Here is a 24,598-nt window from a genome sequence, read left to right as displayed (position 1 = left end):
CAAAATAGTGATTTTTACCTTCAAATAAATATAAGAGAAATTTTTTTAAGGAGAAGGAATTGTTGCTAAGTGTTGAAGTCTCCTGTTAACATGAAAATTATCATTTTCCCTTTGTTTTCTGCAAAAAAAAAAAAAAAAAGGTCATTTGAACAAGTAAAAAAATAGAATGATGCCCTTGGTTTATTGGCATTTAACAAAATTAAAGGAGAACAAAGGAACCACAGTGTGTATGTCCTCAGCCCTTGAAGGACTGTGAAGGAAAACTTTACATGTGACTGAAAGGAGAACTTCACATATGATTGAAAGGAAAACTTACCTTATTAATCTGACGGTGACCTGTCTTAAGGATTAAAACCCATTTCTGCCATATATAATTTAAAATTATTCCTTTGCTTCTCATGTCCTTAGTTGAGTACCCAGTATCTTTTTGTGTCAGTATATAGAAAGTTATTTCAATTTAAGAAGTTGTATCTGTGCTTTTTTTCCTTTTCTTTTCTTTTTTCTTTTGGATTTAATTTTAAATTATACATATATTTCTTTGGTTTCAAAGTCAAACTATAAAACAATGTATAGGAGGTCTAGTCACTTTCTATGTCCCTTTCCCTTTCTCATTTCCTCCCTTCTTTTTCTTCTTCCTGTCTCATATAGATAATTAATTCTATTAGGTTTTTTGTTTGTTTTGCTTTGTTTGGCTTTGGTGGTACTGAGGATCGAACTCAGGGCTTCATGAATGCTAGGCAAGCCCTTAACACTGAGTTCCATCCGCAGCACAAAAGTATTAGGTTTATTCTTCTATTATTTTTTTTGAAAATGTAAACAAATACATGTGTTGCTCTTTGTTTTCTTCCTTTTCTTACACAAAAATGCATATTTTTCTGTTCCATTTTTTCTTTTTTAACTTAATATATCTAGGAGAATATTTGGTATCTGCATGTAGAGGTTTTCCACTTCTATAGCTGCTTAAGTGTACCATTTAATGGTTGCACCATAGTTTATATTACCTGTCTCCTCCTGATGACATGAGGGTTTTCTAGTATTTTGTTATTATAGATAATGTTGTGATGAACAGCTGTTTTGGAAGATCTATTTTGTTTATTTAGAACTCCCAGTCCCCACTATAAAATATACTCCTCCTCATGAAGTGTGTCTCTATAATTTGTTAAGTTCAAGCAACAATGATACAACAAGGTAAAGAGAAAAATAATCAAAATATATACATATTCATAGTCACTTTACCATATCTGTGGAGATACCTTCTTATTTAACCAGTTTTCATTATCTCTCTTCTTTTTCATGCTAGTGGTACTAAATGAAAATATAATGTTTTGCAGGCAGAAACTATTTTTGACGGATTTGATGGAGAGAATATGTTATTAGTCAGTGAGAAAATTGGTTTCCTCTTGTAAATAGCAGATACTAGTCTGTCATTCATTCTCCAATTTTTGCCATTTTTTTGTATAGATTGTACTATTTGTAGGAATATTTTTCTTCTTTTATAGTAGTGAACCTGAAATTATTATAATAATATGACTCCTAATCAGACTACAATATATGGGTTGTTTTCATAACACATTTGTTGAGACTAAATTTTTGTATATTTGGCACCAGGTTAGATACACTGTTTGGTCAACCCTCCAGTCATTTAATGTAGTATTATAATATAAGCTGTAAACATTTCCTGTGTTTCAATAGTTAAGATGAAAACAGAGAATGTGAGGTTTGTTATTCAGCACCAATAGTAGGAGTGGAGTTTCCTTTTTAGTGAAACTGATTTAGATAATCTGCTTAAGCCTAGTAAAGTCAAATAAGTTCAAATGACAAACGACTAGATGTAATATAAAGTTATTGGAATGGGGCAAGCAAGAGTTGGCATTCCAAGAATCATGATTGATATACATTTATACAAAAAATGAAAATACTCAGCTTTGTATTTGATTATAAGGTAAGTATCCTTTGAAATTCCCTTTAAAGAGACTTTATTACAGTCTTACTCGAAGAATCAAATTCTAGAGTTTATCCACAACATCAGTATTGACATTTTGAGCCAGATAATTATTTGTCTGGGGTATCTTGTCCTGTGCATTGTATAATGTTTTTATTTTCCTCACCTCTTTCCCTAGAGGCCAGTAGGCACTGTCCACCTCCAGTTGTAACAACCAGAAATACCTCCGGATACTGCTAAATGTTTCCCCAGGGGTTAAAATCAACCTCAGTTGAGAACCAGACTCTAAAGTGATAGTTTATGAATAGGATCTACTTATGACAATGTGATTAGTAGCACAAAACTTTGTTTCTGAAATATTTTTATTCACCTAGGTTATATTAGAGCACTAATAGTAAGTGGGTTGTGTAGAGGTTTGGGAATAACTGTTTTATTTTTGCAAATATATACTCTAATGTATGAATATATTTGTGTGAATGGCTCTCTCTCTATATATATATGTGATATATCTTAAAGACAGGTGAAAATGCTTGTTTACTAATAAAAATTATCATTTTTAATACCTTTTAAGAATATGGAATTGAAATTTCATTTGTTGTAAACTGATTCTATTGAGGAATTCTAACTTTATATATTGCTAATTTTAGCTACTACTCCGTGGTTTGAGTCTTATAGAGAGACCTTTCTTCAGTCGATGCCAGCGTCAGATCATGAATTTCTGAACCACTATTTAGCATGTATCCTTTACTTTAAGTTCTCTTGAAATAAAATATTATGGAAGTTATTACTCTTAGAAATAGTTGAATGAAGTTGAAATTATTGAAGGGCTATAGAGAGTACAGAAATTATTGTTATTTTTGTCATTACTGGGGACTGAACCCAGGGCCTGGAGCATGCTAGTCAAGTACTCTACTACTGAGCTATATACAAGGCTGAGAAATCGTAATTATTATTAACATTTATAAAAACAATTAATATTTTTGTTACTGGGGATTGAACCAAGGGGTACTTTACCACTGAGATACATCTCTAGTCCTTTTAATTTTTTTGCAACAGTCTCCTAAGTTGCTGAGGGTCTTGCTAAGTTGTTGAGACTAGTCTGAATGAGCGATCTTTCTGCCTCAGCCTTTCAAGTCACTAGGATTATAGGTGTGTACCACTGTACCCAGTGAGAAATTATTTTTTATCGATTATGTATCAAGTTTTTGTTGTTTTTTTGTTAAATGGCATACTTAATATATAACTTCTATAATTAATTAGTTTTTGATTTACTTTAATTATAAGACTTCAGAATTCGCTTATTATTTTTCTTATTTTTCTAGCTTGAATATTTCATGCTTAATAAATTTTTAGCAATTTGAAAGAGAAAGGATGAATGGTCAGTGTTAACTGCTTTAATGTTCGCTGCAGAATTTGTTGCTTTGAAACTCATATTTTAAAAAAACTTTCCATATACTTAATAATCTTTTTTTTTTTTTTTATTGTAAACAAATGGGATACATGTTGTTTCTCTGTTTGTACATGGCGTAAAGGCATACCATTTGTGTAATCATAAATTTACATAGAGCAATGTTGTTTGATTCATTCTGTTATTTTTTCCCTTCCCCCCACCCCTCCCACCCCTCTTTACCCTCTATACAGTAGTTCCTTCCTCCATACTTGCCTTAATAATCTTTTTAATCTTCCTTTAATTATGGCTTTTTAAATTTCTTGACAAGTTGCAGAGAAAAGTTAAATAGTATAGTGTATGAAATTGCACTGAGGCAGAATGGAGGAGATAAACATGATTTCCAGAATCTGTCTTGATGTTGATAGTTATATGATTTTGATATTGTCCATTTTAGGAATTTCCTATTGAACATGTAAATAACCTAAAAACTCTGAACAAAAAATCTTTAAGATTTAGAACTTTGAATTACTTTGAAGTGTTGGAGAAATTATTTTGTGCTTGCAGTGAAAATCTGTGAAACCATTTTTTTTTTTCCTGGCTGGGAAATATCTCCTTATCTTAATAAGATGACACTATTCAGCAATAAGTGATAATTACCTTAATAACATGGTTTATAAGGTATGTTGGTAGCATCATCTAATGAAGTTGAACCTATGGAACAGTTTTCAAAATTGTCACAAGAGCAGCATCGAATTCAGCACAACAATGATTATTCCTACCCTAAGTGGTTTATACCAAATACGCTTAAATATTATGTACTTTTACATGATATAAGCGCAGGAGATGAACAGAGGTAAGTTTTATTTTAAAATTTTATTTTTTTTCTTATTAAATGATTTAACATTAACTTGGACATTGCTTGTTTAAATTTTGTATTTATTTTTTACCCCCAAAATAAAAATTTGTTATAGTAGCTGGGGATATAGCTCAGTTGGTAGAGTGCTTGCCTCACAAGCACAAGGCCCTGGGTTCAATCCCCAGCCCTGCCAAAAAAAAAAAAAAAAAAGTTGTTATAGTATAAATTTATTAATAATATATTTAGTTTTACCTTTTTTTGGAGTTATATCCAACAACTAAGTCATTTAATGTAGCTTTCATAAGTATACCTAAACTCTTTTCAATATGTCTCTTACACAGTCTTTGTTTAAGAACACTTGCTGTTCTGTACCAGTAGACCTTAATTGTTATTTCTTACTTCATGTAAAATTATTTCTCATTTTTTCCCTTTTCCCTTCCTAGTTTCCCCTTTTTTACACTGTGCACTGTTACTTAGAGCACTTATGTTTTCACTATCTCTTTTCTTGTCCAGCCTTGATTTTCTTCATAGTTTCAAAAACATTGTAAAGCCAGGTTTGGTGGTGCATGCCTGTAATCCAGGGAGGTAGGAGGATCGAAAGTTTGAGGCTGGCCTCAGCAACTTAGTGAGACCTTGAACAACTTATGGAGACCGTGTCTCAAAATAAAAAATTAAAAGGGATGTAGCTCCTTGCTAAAGTGCCTCTGGGTTCAATCCCCAGTACCAAAAAACAAAACAAAACAAAACAAAAAACAAATCCAAGCATTTCTTTCTTATGTTTCCTTTAATAGTCATTGTTGGTGTTTTGCAGTAGCACTTCTACCTCTGGGATTCATGAATCAGTTGTGTTAAAAAAAAAAAAATTCTTGAAAAATAAATATTAAAAGGAGTTTTTCTTTTTTGACTTTGTAGTTTATTTTGACTTTTTTTTTTTTCAAGGTGTGGATCAAACTAATCTTCCATTTCATAGTATTATTCCAGTGTTTCTGGGCAAGTGTACCACTAAGCTTCATCCCCAGCCCCTGTTATTCTGATACCTCAGTGTCATTTAGGATATCTAATTTTATAATCATTTCTTACCTGTGTTCTGAGCACAAACCATTATGTATTGGGTGCTGGGTATCGAACTTAGGACTTTGGGCATACTAAGCACATTCTTTACACTGAGCTACACCCTCTGCTAACCATCATTTTTAAACAAAGTAAACTCAATAGAACCAAAGAATTACTTTGAGGATTCATCTTTAGAATTTTTCAAAATGTCTTTAGCCTTATTGGATAAAGTATACTATATAAATAGAAATAATTTGAACTATTAAAATTAGTTTCTGTGAGTTCAATATGGTTTATATCTTACATATTAAATGGTTGTTATAAGGATACTTAAGTAGTAATTCAAGTAATTAGATCAGTGGTTTTTATTTTTAGTGGTATTATTTGGTACAGTGAACTGGAGTTTGATTTATTATACTTGAGTGTGTGTACATACACATATTTCTATGTTTATATAATTTTTTATAGCTTATTAATTTAGGCTTTATAGAGTATAATATGATTTAGTTGTTTGCTAGATTTGTTATGTATAGTATCAGCATTTGCATTTGAATAATCTTTTAGGTTTTCTAGGGTTCTAGTCCCCACCAGATGGCTGATTGAAAAACACCCATTTAAACTGGTTTAGCTCTATGGACCCAAATTTCATTTCCCATAGTTTGTACTGTTTGCTTTTAGGCTGTGTTATCATTTGAATTGAATTATCTTACCTATCAGCAACCTAGTAAACTAGTATGTTTAAACAGCTCATAAATTTAACTACTGTAAATTTCGTAAGAAAAATAAGTGGATTTTGTGTAATACATTTCTTGACTGTTTCTTTTCCCCTCCTTTTATTCCTTTGAACTATGTCTTGTTTTGTGAGATTTTGAAGATAATTTCTCCTTCCTTGCCCCCCTTCCTTACCATATTCCTTTAGATTCATAGGCATTCATATGTACCTATCCCCAGTACTGGCATTGAACCCAGGGGCAGTTCACCTCTGAACTACAATGTACCCCAATCCTTTTTATTTAATTTTGAGATAGCATCTTGCTAAATTGCTGAGGCTGGCCTCAAATTTGCATTCTTCCTGATTTAGCCTCCTTTATGTAGTTGGGATTATAGGCATGTGCCGCTGAGCCCAGCTAATTTTCTTTTGTTTATTGACAAATGTTCTTTAAAAATTCCCTGAAGTTATATTTCCTGAAGAATAGTCCCCTGAGAGGAAGGGCTGCTGGTTTATGAGTTTAAGCTGGATTGGTAAGTCATAGTGTACATTGGCTCATAGAAAACTCAGAGATGGTTTCCTGTAAAGGAATTTGTTTTGTTTTTTTGTGGTTTCCTCAAACTAGTTTGATCACCCGATATTCTTTTGACTAACAGGAATATCTTGCAGAATTTTTTACTCCATGGAACCTACTTTGGTAACTCTGCTTTAAGGTGATATCCAAAATGTCAGTAAGAATACAAAACAGAAGCATGTTTTCATTTAATTATTTAATTATTCTATCCTCTAATTTTGTTTTGCCTTTTTTTGAGTATTATTTTTGTATTAAGACGTTTTGTCCAAAGTCTGCTCCCAAGTTATTACAGTGTTTTTTTTTTTTTTTTTAATTTCAGAGCTGAATCAATTTATGAAGAAATGAAACAGAAATATGGAACTCAGGGTTGTTATTTGCTTAAAATTAATTCTCGAACATCAAATCGAGCATCAGATGAACAGATACCAGATCCTTGGAGTCAGTATCTCCAGAAAAGTAGTATTCAAAACCAGGTATATGTAAAAACACACACATACACACACACACACACACACACACACACACACACACACACACACACGAAACAAACCACAAAAGTTGTATTTCAGTTTTATGACATAATAGTATAAGTGAGGATTTTTTATGTCTTGGTTTAACTGGTAGAGTTACTAATATTTATTTTGTAGAATCTGGCTATCAGCTGTGAGCTCTTAAATCAAATTCTAAAGCTGTTTTTAACCAACTGCAACTCCTGTCAGGTATATAATTGTGTTAATTGCTCTTTTTCCTTAAAAGATGAAAAGTGAATTACATAATGAAAACAATTAGATTGGCTACACATGAATATAGTAGAATTTTTTTACCTGTCCAACAGTCAGTTATTTATTATCCACATGCTTTGAGGTTGCCTTCTACATTTTCAACATGCTGTTCTTTTACTCACCTTTTGGAATTTGGAGCTCATGCTTTTTAGGTGGGTGAACTTTCCCACCTAAGCTTTCCTTTGATTTCCTTTTCTATTGAATTTTTAAGGGGTGTTATTTCTTCCTTCCTAACTCTTTCCTTACTATATAGTCCTAGGCTAATGTTAATTATTGTCTGTTGGCTGAAGTGGATAGGAGTAAGGTTTCATGTGCTTTCAAACATTTAAGGTTACGGTTGTATGCCACTCCGTAGTAGTTAAATGCCAAATTCCTTTGCTTAGGTAGATAATCAAGAGTTGACTGTTTTTGTGTTTAGAAGGAAAAATTCTAAGTAAATGGAAAAAATATTTTTATTTTGTATAACTGTACTATGTTTTGTGCTCTTATGTGATATTATTTTAAAAACATACCAGTTATAAAGTGAAGTAATTATTGCTCTAATATCGATATTGTTTAAAGATCTTATTTGACTTGTTTTTCTGTACAACATGAAATTTTTAGTCTAGACATTGTGCTCTTCCAATATTTTATTCATTTAAATATTGAAATGATTGCTAACTTACTTTGCGATTTATGGTATGGAAAATTTTTTAGGCAAAAAAGAACCATTTGGATGTTAACAAGCTTTGATTTTTAAAAATAGTCTTTCAGGACCATTCTCAGAATAGAAACAGTACTGAAAGTTTTGATTTAGAGTTTAGTTTGTAAAGGGTAATGTAAATCAGGTTGTCCAGTTTGAGAACTTTTAACAGAAGGCAGAGGTGTCAGCCTCCAATTTCATGCTTTAATTTCCTTTAAATCTATGAAGTACTGATAGCACTATTTCCTGAAGTAACTAGTTGAATTTCTGAACAGCTTGAAATTGAGGGTCAACCTAACATTTGCATTGTTTGTATACATTGGTCCTTTTGTGGAGGCATATCAGTTTTTCATTGTCAGCTTTCAAAATGTAGAAGGATAGCTGTCTGTCACCTTACACATTTTTCTAGGCTAAATATACCCAGTTTCTTGGTGTTTCTCAAGTGGTTGTTTCACATATTTTTGTCAGTAAATTCTAGTTTACATATTTTCCTCACTGTGGCACTCAGAATAATTCCATATTTACTAGTCTCATGGAGTAACCTGAGTATTTTAAGCTTTCTTTGTTGACTGACAAAGCAGTGCCTTTGTACCAATGAATTTTGCATTAGATGTTTTTTCAGAACACTTGAATATATTCAGAATCCACTCAGACATTGCAGCACTGTGCCCATGACTTAGGAGATTATATACCCCTTTGTCTTTTTGTCCCCTATCTGACTCCAGCAGTCCATCTTCCTTACCATATTCCTTTTGATTCATAGACATTCATATGTACCTGTGTGAATATCTATGTATATGCATATGTGTGTATATGTATATTATCACATGTAACAAATTAAGTAAGATAGATCATTTGAATTCAGAAGAAAATTGAATGTTGCAAAAGAACTTAAGACTATGTCAGGTGTGGACTGGAGTGATAGAATAAAGTACATGAAACTGGGCATGGTACATGCCTATAATCCCAGCTACTTGAGAGGATCACAAGTTCAAAGCCAGCCTGGGCAACTTACCAAGACCGTGTTTCAAAATAAAATAAAAATAGGGTTGGGGATGTAGCTCAGTGGTAGGATAGTTACCTGGCACGATTGAGGCCCTGGGTTTAATTCTCAGTCCTGCAAAAATAAATAAACAAAAAACAACAATACAAAAAGAACATGGAAGAAGTTAGGATTTTAGAGGACTAGAAGAAAAGACTACTGCTAGCAAATAAAGCCAGTGGTAGAAGAACAACCATAGTTGTTGATGGATTTGGTGGTATATCTTAAACATGAGTAAATATGATTGCTAATACTGTTTTATTTTATTTTGATAGGAATCATATGAAGATGGCCCTTGTACTATAACTTCAAATAAGAATTCAGATAGTAACTTGCTTTCATTGGATGGATTAGATAACGAAGTCAAAGGTCTTGATATACTTTCTCTGAGTTCTCTTTTGATAGAAAACATGTATTGTTATCAAAGCATGCTAACCTTTATAGATAAAAGATGGGGAAATTTTGGTAACACAGAAAGATAATGAGCAGGTTAGCTTTTCTTCTGAAGTGTTTATTGAGTCCTTTGAGTTTGGTTTTTGACATTTAAAAGTTCATTTTATAAGAGTAATGTTGTCAGCTTTCTTTTAAAACAATATATGTGGAAAGCAAGGGAAGCTGTGATGTACAGCATTAATTATTTCCCAAATTCAAGTGATTTTGGGAGCTGTATTTTTGTATTTTTAATTAGTTTTGCTAATAGTAGCTCTAAATAGTTTCTTGTTATGATTTTTTTCAATGGCTTAGTTGTGATATTTAAAAGTAATTCTTTATATTATTTTGAAACTATTTTTCTTTATTTCCCAATTTACCTGAATTCTTAAATTTCTACTAGATGTAGCAAGTATTAACTCAAACCCTTTAATTTAGGGGCAAAAATGTTAATGATATATCTCAGACTTCTAAGGCATATGGAGAGATAAAGGGTTCCATTTTTCTGTTTGTTTTTTTTTAAGCAGTATGGTAGTAGTTTTACCATTTTCTCTTGCATTTTGAAAGTAAATGAAAGATTTGTTTTTCAGTAGATGGCTTACCAAATAACTTTAGAGCTCACCCACTTCAATTGGACCAATCCAGTGACCCTTCTAACAGCATTGATGGCCCAGATCATGTAAAATCTGCCTCGTCATTACATGAAACAAAGAAAGCAAATACTGGAATAATTCATGGTGCATGTTTAACACTTACCGATCATGATAGAATTCGACAATTTATACAAGAGTTTACATTTCGGGGCCTTTTGCCACATATAGAGAAAACAATTCGGCAATTAAACGACCAGGTAATACTTAACTTTTTGGGTTTTTATTTTTCAAATTTAAGTAAATACTAACTTTAAGAATGTAGTGTAAATTACTTAAAGTATTCTAAGTTTTTTGTTTCACAGTAGGCCAAATTAAGACTTAATCGAAATTACTATCAGTGATGAAATTCTGTTCAGTCCTAGAAGAAACTTATTCATTTTTAGTAGATTTTTGCCAGCATATTAGTTTGTGTGTGTGTGTGTGTGTGTGTGTGTGTGTGTGTGTGTGTGTATGTGTGTGTCTGTGTGTGTGTTGCTGAGGATTGAACCCGGGGCCTTGTGTGTGCTAGGTAAATGCTCTACCACTGAGCTACATTCCTAGCCCTTTAGATAGTTTTTCAAGGAAAAAAATCAGTGTTATTAAAATTATTATTTACCCACTACTAAAACTTTTTTCAGGTTATTTAAATTTTTTTGTATGGGAATAAAAATTTAAGTCCTTTGTATTTGTCAATGTATTTAATCTTTTTTCTTAGCTAATATCAAGAAAAGGTTTGAGTCGATCTCTATTTTCTGCAACTAAAAAATGGTTTAGTGGCAGTAAAGTTCCAGAAAAAAGCATTAATGAGCTGAAAAATACATCTGGGTTGCTGTGAGTAAAAAACTGCTATTTTAATTTTTCCTGTTTTTGTTTTAACTTTGTCTAGTGTTTGATTATATGTTGTCCTGCAAACAGTAACCTTCTTAGTTTCTTAGTTTCACATTGGCAGACATTCAGTGGGTAAGAGCAGTGACTATAAGTAAGTTATATTAATTTTTTTAAAAATGTAGTTTGGACATCTAAAAATAAAACAAACTCTTAAGATACCTGGGAAAGTCACTTTATTTTGGGTCTGTTTCCCTAATTGCATGAAGATGGGATTAGATTAGGTATTTGTTAATAACCCTTTTATATCTTAAATGTTATAGTCTATGATTTTAATGTGGCATGTACTTAGCAAATTTTGTAAGAAAATTTTGTTTTAAGGGAGAATAAAATTAATCCATTTGGATTTTAATTTTTCTTCCTGATCATATGTAATTCCTGGAATTAACCATTTTATTTACTTTGTAACTTTATCATGGAGAAAATTACTTGCCTGCTATTAAGAAGTTCCCACAGTTATAAATTAAATAAAATAACTTTTTGCTTCCAAATAGTTCTGAAAATTGATAACCTTCTTGGGGATAGAATTCTTGTTAAAGAGAATCAGTTTTCTGTACGTTCTGGATAGTTAAATAGCTTGTTAAACATTTAATATTTAATGGAGTTGAGGGTAATAAATTATATATATATTTTTACTTATTTTGTATGTATAGGTATCCACCTGAAGCACCAGAACTTCAAATCAGGAAAATGGCTGACTTATGTTTTTTGGTGCAGCATTATGATTTAGCTTACAGTTGCTATCATACTGCAAAGAAGGATTTTCTTAATGATCAAGCAATGCTGTATGCAGCTGGTGCCTTGGTTGGTATTTATTTTTACTTATTGATTTTTGATTTGCAGGGAATTGAACCCAGGACCTCACACATGTTAGACAAGCACTTTACCACTGAGCTACATCCCCAGCCCTTGGTTGCATTTTAAGAAAATAAAAACTGAATGCCTGGATTTTGATGTACATGAACTTCCTCTGGAGGGAGGTACACCTCTGGCCTTGCATTGCTTTGGGCTCAAAGCAGGCTACACTTTCTCCCATGTTCACCCACATAGTATCTTTGCCTATTAGGAGGTCCTTTTCTTTGTCTCCATCTCTGCCAGGATTTATATATTGGTATTTTTTCTATTCCCAGAGGTAGCTTCCAGTCATGCTAAGCTGCTTTTCTAGATTATGTAGGTCACCCTCCAACATAGCATTTAATAATTTTGCTTGTGCTTTGGTTACACAGATGAATAGACCTCGGAAGGACTGTCATAACCATATTTTTTTTTGAGGTATATTACCTTTAAGGGCAGCTTTCACAACCTCAGTTATTTTCAGGTGTGCATATATCATATTATAGTAGACATGCCTTTATTTTCTAGTGCTAATCTATTTTCTTTCATATAGCTGCTATCTCTGTTTAAATAGCTTAGATGTAATATTTATCAGATAGTAGATAAAATTGGAAAAAAAAAGATGCAGTCATATGGTGCACAACAAAGTTTTGGGTAATCGTGGACCATGGTGGTGTCCTACAAGCATAATGCATTAAAAAATTTTATCAGTTTGCTGCCCAAACAACAAGAAAACACATGAGTACACATTTCTTAGAGTGCATCCTTGCCATTAAGTGACACATGACTATATTTTCTTTGTGTAATCCCATTATTGGTCTGTTCTGTGCTCTTAGAAGAACAGGGAGGAGGCATACCAGAAATCTTAAGCTAGGTTCACTTGGTTGTTTACACACACACACACACACATATATATATATATATATATATAATAAACGAAAGTTACTGGGTCTTCTTGGAAATGTCATTTAAATATTTAAGGAAATACTTGAATTTGGATGAATTTTAAGATGAAAGTATATATTTTTTGAGTCTGCTTTAAGCTATGCATTTTATATGTATGTACAATAACAAATTCCAACAAATTTCATTCTAATTTTTGAGCATCCTGAATGCTAAATTATAAGAATATTTCTCCTTCTAAAATAGTGTACATTTTGTGTTTTCCCTTAGGAAATGGCAGCAGTGTCAGCTTTTCTTCAACCAGGAGCACCCAGGCCATACCCTGCTCATTACATGGATACAGCAATTCAGACATACAGGGATATCTGCAAGTAGGTGACTGTAGTATTTATATTGTGCCCATTTAGAGGTAAATTTAACATTTTTTTAAATTTATTTTTTGATATTTATATTGTTATTACTTATAAAGAGTTCTTTGTTTTTCATGCTTTAGATTCTCAAGTTAATGTAGTCAGATAAGTTGGGGTGAAAAAAATTAGTATTTTATTACTTTACTACCTCTTTTCTATTTGGTTTGGATTAAGAATGTTGAAGTTATGTGTTACCTTGAGGGTGATTTATATTGTAGGAACATTTCCGAACATTTCCACTATTAAGTCAGGAATTAGCCATTTTGACTTTTTTGTTTATTAAGAGTTAAATAATAGTTCAGTGTAGGGTGGGAGTCAGTGGTGGAGATGGAAAGTGTTTTGAATACATGGTAGTATTAGAATTAACCACCTATAAGGAGATTATGAACAGATCCATAAGTGGTCAGAGGAGGTTTCTTGGGACATTTGATGAATAGAACTTAAAAGAAAGGTAGTTGGGATTTGATAGACATTTCTGGAATTATGATTTTCAGAAATAATGTTTTGGTTGAACCATTATTAGTGAAAGGAGATAGAACTCTGTCTAGATCATAGCAATTATATATATGGAAAATATTGACTGATAAATTTGGAAAAGGGGTTTAAGATAAATCAGTGAAAGGAGGCTTTATCATTTATTATGATTATTCTTAATCTGTAATTAAAATGTATGTAGTAGTAAATGGAAAATTACTGAATACATGATTAGAACCTTGACATCATAAAAGTTATTTTTCAAAATGTTTAATCTAACATTTCTTTTTTCTTGTGGTGCTAGGGATCAAACCCAGGGCCTTGCTTACATGTTAGTCAAACATTCTACATTTGAGCTACATTGTTTACTTTTCTATTGTAGAATGGATGCATTGGAAGAGAGAGATAAAAGCAATTTTGACTCCTATGATGTTAAGTAAAGTTGTAGTTGTAATAGCAATATGTTTACAATAAAGCAACATTCCTACTTTTAAAAAGTTAATATTTGAGTGTTTGGCACTTAATTCACTATGACCAAGTAATTTACACTTCATTTAATCATCAAAACAAACCTGTGACATGGTAGGTGGTGTTATTTCTGCTTTATAGATAAAGAAACTGAAACTTAGAAAGTTTCACTTACCCAAGGGTATACAGCTAATAAATGATGGAACCACTATCAAATCCTCCCTCTTATACTTTATATTCTAGTCAAGAACATATTTGTAGATTTTAGCAGAAGATAGCCCTTTGGAAGAGGAATTACTGAAAGAGATTGAAAGGAGAAATTGTAAAGGTAGAACTAGTATAGTGAGCTACCACAGAAGCCAAAATAGCTAAAGTTTCAAGAAGTTTGAATATTTGTTCTCTCAAAAGATCTGCCTTGTCTTCATGAAGTTCAGAACTTGTAGAGATATGTGTGTAGAATGCTGCAAAAGAAAAGGCTATAGTGAACCAGATAAACATTAGCAATCCAGTTTTGTCCTCTTTTCCACAACAGACTATATGTGTTTCTGAATCCCTGTTTACTGTTAGGCATTATTTACCTTATAATCCTCACTCTAAGTTGCCATTATTGATTAAAATTTGTGGGCCGTTTAGTATTTGGGATAAATTAGAAACACTGTGTCAATTATACATAGCAATTTTAAGAAGCTCCCTGATCCCAGAAATAATAAAATGTAAATAAATTTTCTTCAGATACAATAAACATATTGTTTTTCATTGCAATGCCCTCTTAGAATTCTGTGCTTCATTTTTGAATTGATGAAATTCTACTTATAAGACTTCTTGAATTTCTTCTTTTTTTTTGGCTCCTGGGGATTAAATTTAGGAAAAAACCATGTGCTGTACCCCAACCCCCATTTTTTTCTTTTATAAAACCATCCTTCTCTCTCCTCAAATCATAATAAAAATAAATTATTGCCTGTTCATTCTGTCTTTGGTATCAATTTCTACTTTTAATATTGAAATTGTGTCCTAGAAATACCTGACTGCTCAGCACTTCACCCTGCTGATAACAATGTTTTGTTTTGTTTTTACAAATGCCTCTTTAAAATATTGCTTGAATTGACAAATTAATAAAATCCTGGATTTGTACCCATTGACTTAATAACTGACCACATGGGGAAATGGTGAGGAACCAAAAATAATAGTGTTAAGACCTGAGAGATTTTATAAAATTTACTTAAGAAAACTGCATATTATATTATACACATGAAGTACTGGTAAATAGGAATTAAGTCTTTTTTTGCTCATTAATAATCTTAGATATTTATAAATTCTAACTCTATATTAAAAAATCATGGTGTAGAAAGTTTATGACAGATCACCCTCAGTAATTTGAGACTAGTAAATTGTGTTCTAAAAATATTGTTCACAGTGGCATTCCATAGTAGGTTTGAGTTAGTAAGCTTTGGTTGTTATTTCAAAGTCAAGTAATATTCCAATATAAGGATTAAAAGTTAAAAGAAGAAACTTTTGCTGCTGTTTCCCAAAGAAGGACTTCGCTTGTCATTTCACAGAAAGAATGTTTTCATTTTAGTTTGTTTTTGAAAATGAATAATCTAATTCTAGATTTCTGATATAGTAATCCACAAGAAAAACCAACTGATTATGTATTTTTACCCAAAAAGAAAAAAAAAAAAAGTTTGACTCTGGGATCACTCAGGCAACTCTGGTTCTTTGCTGTCTCCAGTTGAAACATTACAGTGCTACTACCAATGGGAAAATGCCTAAATATTCCTATAAGTAACCAGTAAATGAAACAAATAACCAGAACTTATAGTGAGAACAAGAAAACGAATATTGGTGACATGCTTACATTCTTTTCTGTTAGAATCAATTTTTGTTAACCGTTAGTTCATAGTTTACTATTCTAGCTTTTTTGCATATAGGAATTGTAATTTTGCATTGTATTCTTACTACAATATTACATGAGGATAAAAAGTTTTGGTGGGTTATGGGAATTCTTGGCAGGTTTTTTTTTTTTTTTTAAACACTTGATATGTTGGTAATAAGGATGTAGACTTTTATATTTAAAATCTATAATTGTAGTCTTGCTGAATATGTGGTAACTTTGATGTGCCGAGGTATTGTTATGGTGCTGATTTTATTTTTCTCATTCATTTTTCTTTAGGAATATGGTATTGGCTGAAAGATGTGTATTGCTTAGTGCTGAAATTCTAAAAAGCCAAAGCAAATATTCAGAGGCTGCAGCTCTCCTAATACGGTTGACAAGTGAGGTACTGAAACTGTATAGTATTTAATTTAATTAGTATTCATTACTTTGTAAGCTTGTGTCTTTTTTCATGAGAAAGTATACAAAATATAAAATTAGAAGTGGCATCCCTTTGAGATTTATAAGATAGCCTTTTAGTTATTTGTTGAATTCATTTTAAGTGTAATGTTGCATAAATTGAATTTATTTTATTTATATATTTTAACTCTACATTTTATTATTACTAACCACAAATATGTATTGGGCGTATCTTATGACTTAGGTTCTGTCCTATGTGTAATAATTTTTAAAACAACATGCATGTATATCATTCCTCAACTTTAAAAAATATAGCCACTGAAGAATTTTAAATCTTGTTTATAACTAGTATGAACTTTTTTTTTTTAGTACTGGGGATTGAACCCAGGGGCATTTAACCACTGAGCCACATCCCCAGCCTTTTTTATTTTTTATTTTGAAACAGGGTCTTGGTAAGTTGCTTAGGGCCTCACTAAGTTGCCAAGGCTGGCTTTGAACTTTTGATCCTCCTGCCTCAGCCTCTTGAATCGCTGGGATTATAGGCATGTGCCTCTGCACCTGGCTAGAATGAACTTTTAAAGAAAATCATCTTAATCATTTAAAAAAATTTATTATGAATATTTCAAAACTGTTAAATAATCCATATATAATTGCTGTTGAAGATTACGTAGTAGACATTATTGAGTTGCTTTGACAATCGATTTGTAAAGAATGGTAGTATTCTTTTGTATGTATGGTTAAAGACATTTTTTAGAATACTCAAGAACAAAGGTACAAATCAAATACATTTTTCACCCCTTAAGTTATCACTATTCTATTTTTACTTTTTACAGTTTTGGGTGATCCTTTTCACAGTTGTGGTTTTTACTTCCTATCTGTTCCCAACCCTGACTTCTTGAATTTTAGATTAGTTTGACCATTTTAAAATGACAAATCTACTTGAGTGTTTCCAAGACATCTTAAGTTAACATATCAAGAAATTCAATTTTTTTTTTTTTTTTTTTTGGTTGCAGAACTGGGGACAGAACCCAGGGCCTCATGTAGACTTGCAGCTAGGCAGATACTTTACCAGTGAACTACAGTCTCTGCCCTAAATTTGAAATTTCTTCTGTGATATAGCATAGTTTTGCGTTGTCACCAGCCAACTGTTTACTCCAGCAGAAACTACTTGAAGTGCTCCTGTATTCATTCTTCCTGTCAGTAACTGTGGCGTTGGGGGCGGGGTTGTTGTTTCATTTTCTTAACTATATTTTTGTTTATATCTCAAAATAGTTTATTTATCTCCTACTTCCCCCAAGTCCTACTACTGTCCTAGTTCATATCCTTGATATCTTTTACCAGGACTATGACTTTTTTCCTTTTGCTTTACCTAATTTACTTGTCCTTCATTAGTTCTTTATAAGTCATGTCCTTCAGATAGTCTTTCCCACTACCCCAGGTCTCCTTTCTTCTTTCTACTCTCTCATATAGTGCTATAAAACCTAACTTGTCCTGTTGTGTTATATTGGAAATTATGTTTAAGCTTTTAACAGCTTGAGGGAAGGGAAGTGGGCTGCTCTTCATATTTTTATCCTTGGTAACTAATACTGTCTTGGCACATGATACTCTAAAAATGTTTATTAAACTGAATTATTAAGTTTTCTAAAAAGATTTCTGTAATGTATATTACAGAAATGTATACTTATTTATATTTAAAATGATGTTTATATTTAAATAATATTTAGAATGCTTAATGATTGGTATTGCATGGGCCCACTGACCCAATTAAATGTGAACACATGTCAGACAAACTGGTAGAGCTGAATATAGGCTCAAGGTGTGTTGATGTTTTCTATTATAATAAATAATCTGATTTGGGTTTTGAATGTGTGACTGTGTTTTTCACACTAGGGATGTGAGTGAATATAAAAATTAATGGTCCAGGAGCTTGAATAAAATTTATTCTTTTCTTGCTTACTTTTAATTACATTTCTACCTGCATTTGTAAATAAAATTTCTATAGAGCAAATTTTTCTGCATTATATCCTTGTTATTTTCTGTCATTTTTTTCAACTCTTTTTTTCTCAATTTTTTTTCTCTAGTCCATATGATTTATTTTGTCATGAAAGTGTAGAAAATGTATCACTGTTATTTACTGCTGTGGGGTAGTGGGTGGGGGCAGGTACTTTGATGCATTTTCCCAGAAATTGTGATTCACAGTGACCTGTTCTATTTCTTGTATTTTTTGTGATAACTTGAAAATAAAGATTACTAGGCATAATGTGTATAAAATTAATATAAAATCTTAGCTAGTAATTTGTTTATTGTATGTATTTTTGTTAACTTGACAAATGTACTTGTGTCAAGAATAGAGAACATAATCACATACTGTTGATATTCTTGAATTGTGTTCCCTAGATTTTTGCTAGTACCATTGTAGCAAAAGACAGTTATAAGGCTGAGTGAAAATGTTGTGCTTTGACTTAATTTTTTGGTATTGCAATTATATGGACAGATAGGTTTTACTGTTTCATGCTCTGGGATTCTCAGAATGTTAGTGCACACAATCTAGGGTTTTCAGCTTGGGAGCAACTATTCCTATGGGAAATTGATCAACCAATAGTACCTTCCCTATTAACTTCATGTTATATGAAGAAAAAAATCAAAATCTTAGAGCCATTGTTTGTTTGAAATTTGATTCTGTGCAGTAGCTGCAACAGGTGATTTTATCAACTTTTTATGAAAGTGTTTATTGAAATCTGTTTAGTCTTTTAATGTTGCTTTAACAATACCTAGACTAGGTAATTTATAAGCAATATGAATTTATTTGGTTTATGGTTCTGGAGGAAGGGAAGTTCATGGCACTGGCATCTGGAGAGGGTCTTTGTGTTGCCTCATCCTTTGGTGGAAGGCAGAAGGGCAAAGGAGTTTGAGAGCAAGAAGGAAAAAGAGGGCTGAACTTACTTTTATAACAAATCTACTTTCCTAGTCACCTATTCCTGTGATATTGTCATTAATCCATTTATAAGGCCCCTTGTGACTTAATGACCATTTACTAGGTTCCACATTTACATGCTAAGAATAAACTTAAACTTATAGAACCTAAAGAAAAACTGTGAAACAGTTGAGAGACCTAAATGAAAATTCTGGAATAAAAAATATAAATTAGAGGGAATTACCTCTTCTAGATATTAGAATATATTAGTGAGGCTACAGAAGTTAAAATTGTTTACATTTATAGGAATAGACACATTAATGGAATAGGATGGGAATTACATATTTCATATGATTTAAGATACCATTTAAAAATCAGTGGAGAAACTAGGTTATTTATAAATGGTATTGTGACATCTGTCCAGCCATTTGGGTTGGATTCCTATTTGTTTATTATATGCTAGTATAATATAAAAAAGAAACCAGTATAATACAGAAGATACACACATTTATCTTGAAGATAATGCTAGAACATTTTTTTTTAAATCTGGTAATGATAATATCCTTTCTTAGTTTGATGCAATATCTTGAAGCCATAATAACAGAAATAGTGCACTTTACTACAAAAGAATAAACTCTTTCATGTTGAAACTGGGAAATAATATTTGTAAATTGTATGATTAAGGACTAAAATTAACTAAGTATCCAACGGGCTCTGACAAATCAGAAAATCATGAAAACCCATTTACAAAAAGATCTTACCAAGCAAAGCACAGAAAAAAATACCAAGGCCTTCCAAGTGTATGAAAAGATCAGTAGCCTTGCTATTATAGAAATATATGTTAAGGAGCAAGGTGTCATTTTTCTTTTATTAGACAAAAAGCTTTAGAGTTTTTGACTTAGTGAAGTGAAAATGTGAACTCTCTTTGTTGATGAAATGTACACTTTTTTGGTAGCAGTTTGGCTGCATTGGTTAAAATTTGAAATATATGCATAGCTTTCATTAACTTAGTGGTTCTGCTTCTTGAAATTGATCTAATAAAATATTTGAATAATTAAAATATTTTTTATAAAGATACTTATTATTTTTGTAGTAACAAAAATGAAATAATTGGAAACTATATTAATAAGTTATGGCACATTTATATAATGGAATACAGTGTATATTTAAAAGAAACGAGAGATGTAGATTTCTTGGAAAGGTGTCTGATATAAAGTGAATAAAGCCACATGTATTAAGAATGTATATTTTAAAAAACATATATATTAGGCATATAAGTATACATGTACACATATGGAGAAAGACACACATACACACACAATAAATAACCTGTGAATAGTTGTTACCTCTGGCAAATGAGATGAAGCATGGTATGGGAAAGAAAGATGTTCATTGTTTTCTTTAAACATTTATTATTTAACCAGGCATGGTGCTGTATGCCTGTAATCCCAACGACTTGGGAGGCTGAGGCAGGAAGATCATAAGTTCAAGGCCAGCCTCAGCAACTTATTGAGGCCCTAAACAAGTTAGCCAAACCCTGTCTCAAAATATAATTAAGCAAATAAATTAAATAAATAAATAAAAGTAGGACTGGGGATATGGCTCAGTGGCCAAGCACTGCTAGGTTAAATCACCAATAGCACCAGAAGAAAAAAGAAAAAAAATTCTTTGAAAGAATATATTTTAATAAATCTTTTAAAGTAAAAAAAAAAAAAAAAAAAGTTCATTCCCAAGATTCCCCCCCAAGTAGTTCTGATATAGACCTTTGGTTAAGAATCAATTCCTGATTTTTCTAGTTATTTGATTGGATCTTAATACTTAGAGAAATCATCTGATCATTTAGTTTTTTTCTTGAGGGGTTTGAAATAATAATAGCTACCAGTTACTGAATGCAGTCTAGGTGGATTCATTCCTCAGATGTGTTTCAGCTCTAAGATTTTAGGATTGCTACAGAGATAGTTTATAATAATGGTCTGTGAACACTTTTTGATGTAACTATAATTTGTTTAAATTATTGCATTTAAAGTCAATGTTTTCTGTTTTCAACTTTCCCTGGGGAAAATAATGGCAGCAGAACACATGGAAGGGCATGGTAAGTTCAGCTTGAGAATAGCTGAAAACCTAGAGAAAGTTTCGGTGAAAATGTTGTTGATACTTAATCAGCAACCTTCAGTACTTTCTCAGTTATTTGTTAAGTGGTGACATATTTAAAAAGGTTGTTCTTATGAGTGATGATGTTAATATAAGTGTGCAGTTTTTGTAGTCATTGTGTTTGTAAGCGTCAGTTGAAGTGGAAACTGATTTGAGTTGTACTGTTTGCTAATGTATGATTGGCAGGTGAAGAGAGAATCTTTGAAGATAATCTTCATGAACTTTTTAATGAAAAGCAGACATTTGACCCTCTCAAATTATAGCAAAAATTGAGGATTCCTTTAAATACAAGAAAACTTTAGTAGATAAGATTATTTCATAATCTGTACACATTCATTTGTATCTTTTTGTCTTGGGTAGATAGAAATATGCTATTAGAAGTCACAGACTAATTTCTAGAAGAAATTAGATTGGTGTAAATCTGATTTTTTTTCCCCCTGTGCTTTTGTGATTTTTGGTTTATCTTTAACCAGTATACCTGTATTAAATTCCCAGCTTTGCTTCCTTTTTTTTTTTTTTTTTTTTTTGCCCATTTGGGAAGAGATTGTGGTTCTTCAGAGATTTGTTACATGGTACATACTATAATCAGGTGTTTGCTTATGAAAAGCAAAATATTTCACGGTGAAAGTTTTGGTTTTTTGCTTTTTAAATGAAATTTAAAAAGCTTTTTTGGAAGAAAGAATCAAAATTGATTTGCCCCTTTATCTCTGCCCTCACATACTCACAAGTTAAATTTTGGATATGCTATATGCTAAGAATATAAATGTTTTTAACCAGTTATCTATTCACTTTTAATTAACAATCGTTTTTTCTAAACATTCAATAGGATTCTGATCTCCGAAGTGCACTTCTTTTGGAACAGGCAGCACATTGCTTTATAAACATGAAGAGTCCCATGGTTAGAAAATATGCATTTCATATGATATTGGCCGGCCATCGGTTTAGTAAAGCAGGACAGGTGAGCATTTTTTATTTAAAATGAAAAGGTTCTATTTGTTTAATTAATTTATTTTATAACATGTCATCAATTTTTTATGGTTTAAAATTAATTCTAAAAGCTGAAATAAACTTTGTTCTGAAGTATTCTATTGGAAAAGATATGGATTTGAATTTAGACAAATATGGGTTTAGATCTTAATCTACTCACAGCTTGACTTTGGCCAAGTTGCTTATCTTTTCTGAATCTGTTATTTATAAAATTTTGCAATTTTACCCGAATTTTTAATGAGGTTAAACCAAATCATATATGTTAAGGGCTGGATACACTGTGCATTTAAGAAGGGATGAATGCTTGCACTCTGATCCTCTGGTGTCTTTGAGAATGCTTTATAATGGTTACTGACTAAATTTTTAATGTGTAGAACTCTCTGTTTCTTATCTTTTCAAAGTGATTGGGCTGGAGATCTTTATTTATATTGGGAAATTTCTATAGTCCCAGTTGTTCCTATAAACATTAGGTGGAGAGAGCTTTTTTAGGGTAAGCAGCACTGAGATAATGGTTTACTTTAAATAGAAATGCGGATTGAATAATAATCTCTGTATTTCAGAAACTATTCCAGGAACACCCTGGAAACCCATAAAATCAACATGGTGTTGCCTTTTAAGGAATTTTTGATCTAATAGGGGAGAATGAGAATTTTAAAAAATTTAGTTAATACTGTATTTTTTGGGTGGTGCTGGGTATTGAATCCAGGGCATCATACATGTTAGTTAAATGCTCTACCACTGAGTTACATTCCCAGTCTTAATATGTTTTAATGAACATACTTAACATTTTTACAAGCCTGTGCTAACAAAACTTGCCAGTATTGTAAATGATATTTCAAAGGTACAAAGAAAGATATTAAAAAATTTCTCTCAATTTCATGTAAAATTTTTCTATTTTTTTTTCTTTGTACTAGGAATTGAACTGGGGCACTTTACCACTGAGCTATACCCAGTCCTTTTTATTTTAAGATAGTCATACTAAGTTGCTGAGGGTCTCACTATGTTGCTGAGGCTGGTCCTGAATTTGGAGTATCCTCCCTCTTCAGCCTCCTGAGTTGCTGGGATTACAGGTGTACAGAACTATGCCCGGCAAACTTTTCTGATTTTTAATAAGAAACTTGTTTTTTTTTGGTACCAGGTATTGAACCCAGAAGTGCTTACTACTGAGCTACATCCCTGCTGCTCCCGACACTTTTTTTGGGTACTGGGGATTGAACTGAGGGACACTCAGCCACAGAACCACACCCCCAACTCTATTTTGTGTTTTATTTGCAGACAAGGTCTCACTGAGTTGCTTAGCATCTCGCTTTTGCTGAGGCTGACTTTGAACTCAAGATCCTCTTGCCTCAACTCCTAACCTCTGGGATTATAGGCATGTGCTACTGCGCCTGGCAGTAAACGACATTTTAATATTGGGTTCCTTCCTCTATTTTTGGAACCTGTAGAAAATTAGAAAATAAGTGGACTTATTTTAATTAAATAAAAAACTTAGTAAAATGTCATAAAATTAAATTTTTTACAATTTTTGTTTTTGGTGGTACTGGGGATCGAACTCAGGACCTTGTGCTTGTGAGGCAAGCACTCTACCAGCTGAGCTATCTCCCCAGCCCTACGATAATTGATGTACTTCATCAATTAGAATTCTTAGACTCTAAAGTGGGGAAAAAACATTAAAAATTAACTCATTTTTCATAATCCTATAGTAAGTGACAATGCATCTGAAACACATTATTTTAGTGTTTGTCTTTATTTGAAAGTTTTCTATTTTAAAAGTGAAAATTATATTAAGCATGTAATTTTCTTTAGGAAGTTTAATCAGTGAAAAATGTTTAAGAAAAATGCTGTGGAAGGTGTGTACAATTGTTCCATATAACCTGGACAATCTTTCTTTCTGTTTTTATTTTAAAAGACAGATTTTAAATTTTTACACCATTTTAAAATCTTTTAAGATACTTTTCGAAGAAATATTCAAAAATTCACTTGAGGGCCGTGGTTGTGGCTCAGTGGTAGAGTGCTTGCCTAGCAGGTGTGAGGAACTGGATTTGATTCTCAGCCCCACCTAAAAAAGTAAATAAAGATATCATGTCCATCTGCAACTGAAAATATTTTTAAATAAATGCACTTGAATTGGACATTTAGACATTTTCAATTGTTTTCTGTATATCAATGTTTACAATTGTGTGCTTTATCA

General features: G+C 31.9%; 1 protein-coding gene across 6 annotated transcripts in view; it reads left to right on the top strand.

The window, feature by feature from the left end:
- The window catches only part of TRAPPC8 (trafficking protein particle complex subunit 8), an 85,666-nt gene that overhangs the window by 12,207 nt on the left and 48,861 nt on the right, over positions 1–24,598 (top strand). For 3 of the 6 annotated variants that reach the window (XM_079109313.1, XM_079109315.1, XM_079109318.1), the window contains 10 exons: positions 2,590–2,679; positions 4,011–4,185; positions 6,844–6,997; positions 9,306–9,399; positions 10,050–10,309; positions 10,807–10,922; positions 11,630–11,780; positions 12,984–13,084; positions 16,236–16,341; positions 22,247–22,378. In XM_079109313.1, the coding sequence (XP_078965439.1) occupies positions 2,590–2,679; positions 4,011–4,185; positions 6,844–6,997; positions 9,306–9,399; positions 10,050–10,309; positions 10,807–10,922; positions 11,630–11,780; positions 12,984–13,084; positions 16,236–16,341; positions 22,247–22,378 (1,379 nt within the window). The remainder of the gene's footprint in view (positions 1–2,589; positions 2,680–4,010; positions 4,186–6,843; positions 6,998–9,305; positions 9,400–10,049; positions 10,310–10,806; positions 10,923–11,629; positions 11,781–12,983; positions 13,085–16,235; positions 16,342–22,246; positions 22,379–24,598) is intronic. The other 3 variants (XM_079109314.1, XM_079109316.1, XM_079109317.1) reach the window with 2 other exon arrangements.

This window comes from Sciurus vulgaris (genome assembly GCF_902686455.1).
Source record: "Sciurus vulgaris genome assembly, chromosome: 13".
Taxonomy (NCBI): domain Eukaryota; kingdom Metazoa; phylum Chordata; class Mammalia; order Rodentia; family Sciuridae; genus Sciurus; species Sciurus vulgaris.
The sequence above is the reverse complement of the archived record's forward strand: the minus strand, read 5'-3'. Positions and strand labels throughout refer to the sequence as shown.